The sequence below is a fragment of the Nelumbo lutea genome, chromosome 7 (genome assembly GCF_056320005.1).
Source record: "Nelumbo lutea isolate HS-2025 chromosome 7, American lotus-T2T, whole genome shotgun sequence".
Taxonomy (NCBI): Eukaryota; Viridiplantae; Streptophyta; class Magnoliopsida; order Proteales; family Nelumbonaceae; genus Nelumbo; species Nelumbo lutea.
In genome coordinates, this window is record NC_142690.1 from 38,430,363 (window position 1) to 38,442,656 (window position 12,294).

At 37.2% G+C, this 12,294-nt stretch overlaps 1 protein-coding gene across 2 annotated transcripts in view; it reads left to right on the forward strand.

Moving 5' to 3' along the window:
- LOC148846140 (alpha amino-terminal protein methyltransferase) overlaps positions 1 to 12,294 on the forward strand; it is a 43,756-nt gene that overhangs the window by 22,986 nt on the left and 8,476 nt on the right. Inside the window, exons 5-6 of one of the 2 annotated variants that reach the window (XM_088953781.1) lie at positions 6,072 to 6,173; positions 7,116 to 7,170. In XM_088953781.1, coding sequence (XP_088809907.1) covers positions 6,072 to 6,173; positions 7,116 to 7,170 — 157 coding nt within the window. The remainder of the gene's footprint in view (positions 1 to 6,071; positions 6,174 to 7,115; positions 7,171 to 12,294) is intronic. The other variant, XM_088953782.1, reaches the window with a different exon arrangement.

The window sequence follows — 12,294 nt, forward strand, 5'->3', positions numbered from 1 at the left end:
AAATAAAGCAATAATTATCAAGTACTAAAAACTGTAAATTACAGGAATAAAAACTGTGCATGTTTAAATCAAATAAAGGAGGTAACTACTCATTTATTTATTCATGAAATATATTCATACTAGGCAGGCTTGCACTGAACACCTTAATCCTTGTGCCTTAGGCTAGTGAAGCACCTCGCGCCATGCCTCATCATATGAAAAAAGTGTTCAGGATGGATGAACAGTCAATCCACTATCAGCACACAATTATCAGGCACTAATCCTCTACTAGAGTGCCTTTTCCTTCAAACATGCTTCTTTCTTTTCAAATGCTTCAATGAATTAGAAATGAAACCATACTCCAATAAAAAGGATAGATCAAATTGCTGTGTTCAACCATCCCATATCGTTTTTTAATGATTGATCAGAAGAATTTTATTAGATCTCATGATAAATAGTACAAAGTGTTGCGAAATATAGAGGGAGAGAAGAGGAAAATTTTCTTTGTTGATCAAAAACATATTGAGCATACAACTTAAATAAAAAAAGATAGGAAAGACAAACCCCTAGAATCTCTCTCAATCAGGGATTGACTAAATCTTTCCCTTAATCCTAGGATATGACTTTCCTAAATTTATTCAAATCTAATCTTTTCTAAATTTATTAAAATCTCTTAATCAATCAAATCATATCTTTCTTAATTTGCCGACACTCCCCCTCAAGTTGGTGCAAAGATATCTATCATGCCCAACTTGCTAACTTAAAGTTCAAATGGCTGTCTCAACAAGCCCTTAGTCAAAACATTTGTAACTTGCTGTGTGGTTGGTACAAACGGAGTGCAGATTATTCCTTCTTCAAGCTTCTCCTTTATATCAACATGTTTAGTCCTGTCATGTAGAACCAGATTATGAGCAATGCTGATAGCTGCCTTGTTATCACAATACAGTTTCATAGGAAAACTCACTGGTCTCTTAAGATCTGCTAGCACCCTCTTTACCCAAAGAACCTCACACACTCCTTGAGTCATTGATCTGAATTCAGCCTCAACACTACTTCTAGCAACTACACTTTGCTTCTTGCTTCTCCAAGTAACTAAATTGCCCCAAAGAAATGTGCAGTACCCCGAAGTTGACCTTCTATCTGTGATCGATCCTACCAGTCCGCATCTGTATACACCTCAACCTCTCTCTTCTCATTTTTCTTGAAGAAGAGTCATTTTTCTGGTGTGCCATTTAGATACTTAAGAATTTGATACACAACTTCAAGATGTTTTCGTACGGCGAGTGCATAAATCGACTCACCATGCTCACGACGAAGGCAATTTCAGGACATGTATGTGATAAGTAAACCAATCGTCCTACTAGCCTTTGGTATCTACCCGTATCTATTGGAACCCCATCTGTAACTTCTCCAAGTTTAGCATTAACTTCTATCGGAGTGTCTGAAGGTTTGCGTCCACTCATTCCAGTTTCTTTCAAGAGATCTAGAATATATTTTCGTTGCGAAACCACATTGACCTTCTTTGATCTTGCCACTTCCATTCCAAGAAAGTACCTTACTTGGCCTAAGTCTTTAATCTCGAATTCTTTGGCTAAGCTCTGCTTTAGTCTGCTCATCTCTTCAATATCATCTCCAGTCAAGATTATGTCATCAACATAGACAATCATAACCGAAACCTTCTCTTTGGTGGATCTTTTTGTGAAAAGAGTATGATCAGATTGTCCTTGACTATATCCTTGACTATATCCTTGACTTTTGAGGAACCTCGTGAATCTTTCAAACCAGGCTCTGGGAGACTGTTTAAGTCCATATAGAAACTTTTTTAGCTTGCATACTTTAGTTCCAAACTTCTCAATGAAACCAGGTGGAGGTTCTATATATACCTTCTTCCAAGTCTCCATTCAAAAAGGCATTCTTCACATCCAGCTGATTCAGTGGCCAGTCAAGATTAGCTGCAACAGATAAGAGTACTCAAACTTTATTTAGCTTCGCCACTGGAGAAAAGGTCTCAGAGTAATCCACTCCATATGTCTGAGTAAAGCCTTTAGCTACTAGGCGAGCCTTGTATGTCTCCAAGGATCCGTCTGAGTTGTACTTCAGAGTGAACACCCATTTACAACCAACAACCGTCTTTCCATCCGGCAGTTCCACTTTCTCCCAAGTAGCATTCTTTTCTAAAGCTCTCATCTCCTCAAAAACAACTTCTTTCCACTCAGGAACATTTAGAGCCTCCTGGATACTGTTAGGAATGGATACACTAGACACTTGTGAAATAAAGACACAATATGAAGATGAAATATTTTTGTAAGATACAAAATTTGACAGAGGATGTTTTGTACAAGACCTAACACCTTTCCTAAGAGCAATGGGAAGATCAAGCTGACTGGAAGAATTAGAATTACCTGGAGGAATATTTTCAGGATTTTTTGGAGAATTATCATGAATTTTTCATGATCCAACCTCAGATCAGATTCTTGTTGATGCTGCAGAATAGTGCCTCTTCTTTTCTGTGCTAGATATTCCCTTGAATATACAAGGCCTTTATACTGTTTCGCACGCATCTCTGTTGTTTCAGCTTTTTCATTTTGAGATGGCATCACCAAAGGTTGTTCATTTTCAATATTTAATTCATTTGTTTCCACTAATTTTGTATTTTCTGCCTCACTTTCTTTCGGTGACTGGTTGTGAGGAACATCATTATGGACAACAAAGTCAAACCTTAAATCAGAACCATCTAGAAAACCATCTTCACTAGTGTTGCTCTCCCCCTGAAGATAGGAGTTGCTGTAGTACGAGGTTCCTTCAAAGAATGTAACATCCATAGTCACAAGCATCCTTTTCAAACTGGATCAAAGCATTTGTAACCTCTCTGATTAGTGGGATAGCCTACAAAAATACATTTATTGCTTTTGGATCGAGTTTTAGACGTTTAGGATCATGGTTATGAACAAAGGCCACACTTCTAAAAATTTTTAAGGGAATGTTTGTCACTAGCCGAGAGTTTGGAAAACAGTCAATGAAGACCTGTATGGGTGTTTTAAAATCCAAAATTCGTGTAGGCAGTCTGTTAATCAAATAAGTGGCTGTTAAAACGGCTTCTCCCCAAAGATACTTAGGAACCTTAGTTTTAAAACTTAGAGCTCTAACAACTTCAAGGAGATGTTTGTTTTTCCTTTCAGCCACCCCATTTTGTTGAGGTGTATTATTACATGAACTTTGGTGTACAATTCCTTTCTTAGCAAAAAAATTCCCTAACACATTGTTAAAAAATTTCTTTCCATTATCACTCAAAAAATTTTAATCTGTTTGAAATTGTTTTTGAACTATGTTATACAAATTTTTAAACACAGTTTCAGCATTAGATTTCTCTTTTAAAAGGAAAACCCAAGTGACCCTAGTATGATCATCAATAAAAGTAATGAACCAACGTTTTCTAGAAAGAGTTGTTACTCGAGAAGGACCCCAGACATCACTGTGAATCATGGTAAATGGTTTTGATTTTTTATACGGTTGAGACTGAAAAACCCAAGTGACGCTAGTATGATCATCAATAAAAGTAATGAACCAACGTTTTCCAGAAAGAGTTGTTACTCTAGAAGGACCCCAAACATCACTGTGAATCATGGTAAATGGTTTTGATTTTTTATATGGTTGAGATTGAAAAACAACACCGTGATGTTTTGCTAATTCACAAGATTCACACTTGAAAACTAAATAATTTTTATTCATGAATAACTTGGGAAATAGATGCTTTAAATATTGAAAGCTAGGATGTCCTAATTGATAATGCCATAACAAAACTTCACTGTCACTAGAAACAGAGATAGAACTGAAACAAGTCTGTCGGTCTTGCCTTCCAAAGGTCGATCCTTTATTAAAGAGGTAGAGACAATCATCCTGTTTAGCACCCCCAATCATCTTCCCTGAGCTTAAATCTTGAAATTCACAACCAAAAGACCAAAAATTAACTCGACAATTATGATCAAGGGTTAGTTTGCTGACAGATAAGAGATTGTATGATAGGTTAGGAACATGCAGAACATCTTTGAGGTTTAGAGAAGGAGAAATAGATACAGTTCCTTTCCCAACAACAGTAGCAAAGGAACCATCTGCAATCTTAACCTTTTGATTCCCTGCACAGGGTGTATATGAAGAAAAGAATTGCAAGGTGCCGGTCATATGATCAGTGGCACCTGAATTCAATATCTAGGAGCCATTAGGTACAAGCAATGGCTGTAGTGAAAAAATTACTTGACTGAGCTAGAGAACATGATGGGTTAGAATTTCTTAACGATTGAGATTGAAACATTTTATATAAGTGCTCTATTTGTTCCTTTGTGAAAGGAAGAGACTCTGAGGATGATTGCTGCCCTGGATCCGATTGCTTACTTAAAGTGCACGGACATCTCCCCCTGACTTGTTGTCACTGCTTGATTTTTTCTTCCAACCCGCCGATTTCCCGTGCAACTTCCAGTAGGTTTCCCGAGTATGCCATGGCTTTCTACAATGATCACACCAAGGCCTCTGCTTTCCTCCTCGTTTATCTTCGTCTAAGTCTGCACCTCGGGCCACAAGAGCGGACCCTTCATTCTCTGTTTTTGTTTCACTAACATTCTTCAACATCACTTGCTGCTGTGCTTCTTCTCTACGCACTTCTGAAAAAACCTCTCTTATAGTAGGCAAGGGCTTTTGCCCTAAGATACATCCTCGAACCTCATCGAGTTTTTTGTTCAAACCAGCCAAGAAGATAAAAACCCGGCCTCTTTCTATCTTCTTTTTGTACCGAGCACTGTCAATCGGACTTTCCTATTCTTCTTCTTCAAATAAATCCAACTCCTGCCAAACAGCCATCATCTCATTATAATAAGCTGTTACTTCACGTTCACCTTGCTGCATCTTCCACATTTGGGTATTCCATTCGAACAGTTGTGAATGATTGTCCAAATCTGAATAGGTTTCCCTAACAGCTTCCCACACATCGCGAGTCGTCGGCAGGAACATGAATGGTTTTCCAACCACCGGATACATAGAGTTGATCAACCAGGCGATAACCATCGAATTTTCAGAACGCCACTGCCTGTACTTTGGATCATCACTGGCTGGCGGTTTCACTTCGCCGTTCAAATAGCCGAGTTTCCCTTTGCCGTTGGTCACCAACCGCACGGACTGAGACCACTCAAGATAATTTTTTCCATTCAATTTGTGAATGGTAATTTGAAGGGAATTCTCAGAAAGAGAAATAACCGTTGACTGAATACCTCCCTCCGAAGACGTCACACCACTAGTAGCATCCGAAGATGCTGAACTAGAGCCAACTATGGTGGCCTTAAAATTCATGATCGAACCCTAAAGCTCTGATACCATGTTGTGAAATATAGAGGGAGAGAAGAGGAAAATTTTCTTTGTTGATCATAAAACATATTGAGCATACAACTTAAATAAGAAAAGATAGGAAAGACAAGCCCCTAGAATCTCTCTCAATCAAGGATTGACTAAATCTTTCCCTTAATCCTAGGATATGACTTTCCTAAATTTTTTCAAATCTAATCTTTCCTAAATTTATTGAAATCTCTTAATCAGTCAAATCATATCTTTCTTAATTTGCCACAAATCCTATGTTTCTTAATTCGCCGACACAAAGTATATAGTACTATATTTTCTTCTAGAAAGGAGAGAAGAGAAGGAGAAGAAAGGCTGTTTGGGAGCCAAAACTTAGGCTGGCAGCACCCTAGCTCTCTATTTATAATAATGAGATTAAAAAGAAAAGGCAGAAATTGCATACTTGCCCTTGGTGGCACACCCTAATAAAAAACAATAAGAAAAAGCAAGAAACAAGCTGAGTTATAGAATAACAATTTAAAAACTTCCTATCCTTGATTTTCATCACCCACATACATCTCAGCCCTGCTAACCCATTCCTTGGCATAATCATTCAATTTTTGACCCTGAGTATATCCTTGGTGGAGCCCATTGAATGAAACTCTCTAGTCCTGCATGTACCAAGTGCATGACCGAGGACCAAGTACTCAAGTAATTTTTCAGTTACACATGATTGGTATGTCTTGATAGTTTCTTATTCCATGATATCGTAGGAATTCACGCCAGAAGCAGGAAGATACGATGTTATTTGGGTCCAGTGGTGTATTGGGCAGCTTTCAGATGATGACTTCGTATCATTCTTTAAGCGAGCGATGGTAAATTGCTTAAAAACTAGCATTTACTTTCTTGCAGTAGTACCACCTGTATAAGGCACACAGGCTAACAGAAAGTGTAAGAAGTTATCATTGAATGCCACATGTTGGTGTTCATTGTTCTATGCATGGGTATATGCTTACTGTTCTTGATGGCTATATATTCTCCTTGGATTTTTACTTTTATAGTTGCCTTCTTTTTGAACTGATGCTAGAATATTTGCTGTCAGGGAACTAGTTATTAAATTCCATTGTGTTTAATAGAAGATGCACCAGTAAGATGAATAACAATGTAAAGGAGGATTACACTGGTCAGAACTCTGTCCAGGATGTTGTTCTGTCTTGCATATTCTGAATAGTTGTGTATTATGATACCTGGACCTGTTCAAGGTTGCTATATTGTGTTGGATACCTAAAATTTTAGTGTAAATTTTGTATCTGATAGCATATCCAGCTGTGTCTTTGCCATATGTGGTTAACAAAGTTGGCCAACTATTTAATGGCTCTGACCTGAGGTATAGATAGAATTTTAGTGTTGACTGTCCTAGTCTGTTGTGTTGCTGGAACTGTCTGATTAATTCAAAGCCTAAGCTAAAGTTTTCTTCTAGAGAGTTCTATTGATTAGTGTAACAAAAGGGTTTGACAGTTGCATGATAGAAAATGGAAAATATTTAATTTTAGTCTACCAAAGTTTGGTTGTTGCTGGATAGATAAAAGAAGTACTATAGTGCCATTGTATGACTCCTTTTCTTTTTTTTTTTTTAAGTTCAATTTCGTATTTATTTTATTTCTGTGCAGTCCCTACTTCTCATTTCATTCTCCACAGAATGGTTGTAATTTAGGATGCCTTCCACTCTTTAAATAGTCTATCTACTTGCATGAAAGCAAATATTGTATATGGATTCAATATTTTAATCAGCAGTCCATTTTCTGAGAATGTTGCAGGCTGGCCTCAAACCTGATGGATTCTTTGTCGTGAAGGAGAATGTTGCAAAATCTGGTAAGACTTAGCAAACAAAGTTGTTTTTATATCTCCAGTAAAGCCAGTTGATCTCAAAATAAGGGAAACAGCTTGTAGAGACTTGCATTTAAAACCATTGGTTGTAGTAAATGTTAATTTCAGGGCATGCTTTAAATGTTTGGGTGTTAAAGAAAAAATATCATGACTCCTTCGTTGCAAAAACTATTAATTTAAGCTTCTATCTTGAGAACACTTTTGAGCTATAACACTTAGAAGTGCATAAGTCTGTCCTCCCCATTCTGCTTTAGCCAAGCTTCACATTAGTAATTTCTTTACAACTTTCATGAAATGAACATAATAATTGCTCTTCATCTACTCAGAGTTTTCTTTAATGGAGGAAATCCAAAGTGCACTAAACAGAACAGAATGGCAAAAAATGATTATTGTAGCCAACTCCATATAATTGGGACAAGGCATGATGATGAAGGAAACCTAAAAGGTAGAAAAGAAATGTCTAAAGGCACATTTGTCAAGTCTTCTCAGCCAGCTTTTAGAAGTCAATTTGGGCCTGTTTAACCTATAATTTGGCCCTTGCTTACACAAGACCTCAAGATCTGCATTTATAAGTTATAGCCACATCTATAATTCCGCATCAGATCTTCACTTGGTAAAACTTCTTTGTGCCCCACCTTTAAATCATTTTTCATGAAAATAGACTCAATTTGGTTCTACTTATGTGCACTTAAGTCTCATAATGCAAAAGAATATCTATCACCTTCCTTTTTTCTAACTTCTTTACCGAGCACAGTATACAACACCAAACTTTGTGTTAGTATGGAATTACTGAGAGGAAAATTAGACACCATTTGGAAGTTACTAGAACTCCTCTTATCCAAATATTGGTTCCTATGTCCTTTCAAAGTGTTGATCTTATTGCATGCTACTTGATAAATCATATTCCCTCATCTAACTTCGATGTATATGTTGTTAATGGGTTTGATGGATGTGCCATTAATGGGTTTGATAAAGGTCCTTCCTAATAATGGCCCCCAAATGGGTATGGGGCACTATTTATAATGTTTTGGACCTCTCACTTTCCAAAATCTTCCTATATAGTCTTTGCCTATTTTTCCCTTTAGTTATTATTCCAAAAAAATCTAGTACTTGATTGCAAATAAGTTTCAATTAAGTGAATAACTAGTTTGAACCAGTTCCATCTGGCTCAAATTTATGTCAGGTCAGCCAGGTTTATATACTTCTATGAGTCCACTGTTTTACATGAAGAGCAATGGGAAGGTCAATATCACAAGAAGGTTCAGAGGTACCTGAAGGATGATTGGCTCAAGGATCTGCCTCACGAGAGTTTAATGGCAATGGCTGCACTTACTGCTGGTTCTACACCCATATTCAATGGTTGCTATGACAAAGGACCTTTTTTATGCTGCCAAGTATGATGAGAGAAAGTGTGACAAAGCAGCAAAGGTGGCAGAGATTATTGCTGAGACAGTTGAGGCTAGGACTGAGAAGAGAAAGAATGTCTCACCTCACCACAACTCTCCCCTGAGGTGAGACAGTAAAGAAAGGACGTGACTCAAAAAACAAAACATCAATAGAGATGTAAACTTTGTGTGACACAGGGTCAAAACACTTATACCCCTTATGACTGAAAGGGAGCCAAAATACACACATGGAATGACATGAGGGTCCAACTTACTATATGAGGGAGAAAGATTCTACACAAAACATTGACAGCCAAACACACAGGGAGGAATGGAAAAGGAAGGAGATGAAGGGAAAAGCAGCTAATGTGGGGCCTAAGAGAGCAACAGTCTCAATGGTATACAATTAATCATTTCAGTTGTAGTGAGAACTACATCAGCCCGCAACTGCTTTGTAACATTCATCTTGAGAAGCAAACCACAAATAACTTTCAATAAATGCTTGTTCTCTCTCAGCAACATCATTTTGTTGTAGTGTTTTAGGAAAAGGGCCTTGACATAGTATACCATTATCTAGAAGATAGGTATTGACATCCTTAGTAAAGTACTCTCTTGCATTATTTGAGCGGATAGCTTAAGTATCGACATGGAATTGAGTATACACCATATGATGAAAGTTCTTTACGATTTCAGGAACTTCATCATGAGATTGCAGCAGATATATATCCATGTCTAGTGTGAGTAATCATCAATGGAACTAATAAAATACCAATATCCACCTTCAGTCACAATAGAATAAGGGTCTCACACATCAGAGTGCAGTATGAAAAGAAAATTCGGATATTTTATTAATAGAAGGATATGAGCCTCTTAATTGTTTTCTTAATTGGCAAGTAAAAGACATTAGTATCCTTAAAGAAATTTTAATGACATGGTTTGTCCCTCATATAACTTGAAAATTAGGTCATTCGAACCCTCTCTGCGACTTGAACAAGCTCCACCTCCGTCAAGCTCTCTTTGAACCCTCTTTGTGACCTGAACAAGCAGCTGCGGTTCTCTCTCTCTCTCTCTCTCTCTCCTATCTTCTCGCCACCACCACTGCAACTTGCAGTGGTAGTTGTAGCGACAGTTCTCTCTCGCTCTCTCTCTCTCTCTCTCTCTCTCTCTCTCTCTCTCTCTCCCCCTGTCTTCCTGCCACCGCCGCTGCAACTTGCAGCAGTGGTGGTTTGGTGAGTAATAATAATAATAATAATAATAATTATTATTATTAATTATTTTAATATTTTTTAATAATTTTACTTATGTTATTTATTAATTATTAATTATTTTTATTAACTTGTAAATTTTAAATATTAATTATTAATTAATTATTTTTTATTTGTATTGTTTCAATATTATTTTGAGGTTGAAAATTATTTTTTATGAGATAATGTAAATTGAACTCAACATTTCCAAATAGTATGTTCTAGGGGTAAAATAGCAAAATCAGTAAATTTCAGATGGTAAAGGGTTGATCCAACACAAACAAACTTATGGATTCAAAGCCTCTAAAAAGTAGAAAAGCACATATGCTTCTTTTCAGATTTCAGATCATCTTTTTAGCTTTTCAAATCTGAAATTTCAGATTTATCAAACACCACCTTAGTAATGCAGCTAATAGATAGGAGATTAAGTGGCATCTTTGGAATGTGGTAAACATCAAACAAGCTTAGGCCAATAGGAACGGAGACAACTTCTTGTCCAGCAATAAAATAACAAGAGCCATCAAAAAGTTTAACTGTCTTTTCCGAACAAAACATGATAGGAAGAGAAAAAGAAAGACTTACCAGTCATATGGTTTGTGTCACTTGAATCAATGACCTAAGAAGACTGAGAAGGAACTAAGGAAACATGACATTGGCTTGGTTACCTGAATTTTCTGCATATGAGGCAGATGGAGTAATAGAAGTTTCCTCCAACTATCTAAGAACAACCCAAATTGCTCAAACTAATCATGCATGGTACTTATAAGAACTTCCTTAGGTACAAAGACCACAGGCTGAACTGTAGGTGTTATGCCTTGACTAGGCTGCTGACTATCCTGGCTAGTGTTGGAAGAAGTGATATTAGTTGTGTTAGGTCCTTCATTCTGCTTCATTTGAAACTTCTGAGGATTTTCAACTAAATCCCAGCAAAACTCCTTTGTGTTCCTGTTACAATGAGTACACCAATATTTGTATTTGTCACCTCTTCGCTTCTTTTGTACCTCACCCTTCTTGCTGGCACTCTTAGATAATAATAAAGCTTACCTACTCGTCAGGAGGATGCATAGCATCCCTCCTAACTTGCTCAGACTGCACCAAAGCAAACACTTCCTCAAGGCTTGCATGCTCCTTATCACCCAAGGCTTGTAGTGATCCAACTCCTTCCACACAGAAAGAGCTGAATAATAGGCTGGAAGAGACTTCTCCCCTTGATTCAATGCAACTGATTCTACTAGGAGTTAATAGATCCAAGCATAGTGTCTTTGTTCAGAGAATGTGAACTTTACTTGGTCCTAATTTTCCTTTGTTGTTTCAGTCCACATAAATTTCTTTCTAAGAGCAGGTTAAATTGAAGATGTAAGCCATGACTTGATAAGGTAGTTTTCTTGTTCCCACTTCTCATACTCCACTAATAGGCTTCTTAGTCTTGCTAGTGGGGTATCCCAACTAACCTTTGGCTTCAAGAAACATCTTCACACCCTTGGATCATTCCAAGTAATTTAGTCCATCAAGAAGAACAATGGATACAGGAAAACCAACATTGTGCATCCCACCACTGGAACTAACAAGCTCACCAGAAGAGTTTGAAATGACAACTCTCTGAGGACATTGCTGAAACACAACTATTAGATAATCCAAACTCCCAAAAAGGTCAACAAACAAACTTTTCTGGGCACACACAATCACACGATTATAACAGTCCAAGGTAACAGCATGAAAACTGGACTAGGATGGGCTGTTATAATCACACAATTATAACAGTCCAAGCTGCAACAACCACTATCACTGGTTGACATGCAAACAACCCTTTGGTTTTCACTTGGCAAAACAAGAAACATAAAGCTGATCACTTGAAAAAAAATTCTAATAATAAACACCTTCTGGTCAAGTTCAATAACCTTGAGCATAAACAGCCTTCAACCAATCTCCAAACATAGTCCAGACCAAAAAAAACAGGAAAGAACTTTCCTTATATAACTTGTGTAGTCCTCTTACATGCTTAGGTCACTTGAGGATCAACCTGGAAATAGGAAAAAAAAATACTTGGTCCTACACCAAGGAAGGAAAAGAAGAAGCTTGGATGTGGCGATTAGATCAAAGGAGCTGTCTGAATGTGTCCTCTTCATGATCAACCTGATGCATCAAGAAGGAAGAAAATGAACTAGATTTTTTATCACAGAATATTGCTCTAATACCATGTAATCAGACAGAATAATCTAGGATGGAAGTGAAGTGAGAGAGAAAGAGGAGAAGACAACGAACAAAATTGAGAGAGAATCAGAGAAGTTGAATGGGTTAATAGTAGCACCCACTTAACCCTGTTATATTTATAAAAGTAAATTATTACAGAGTGATCCTTGAAAGAAAGGAATATAATGGCAAACCCCCTTGCACCTGAAACATTCACAAAAATACCCCTGACAACATAACTGATATGATATGGAACCTTCTAGATTGGGTAGGGTTTCTATTTTATATTT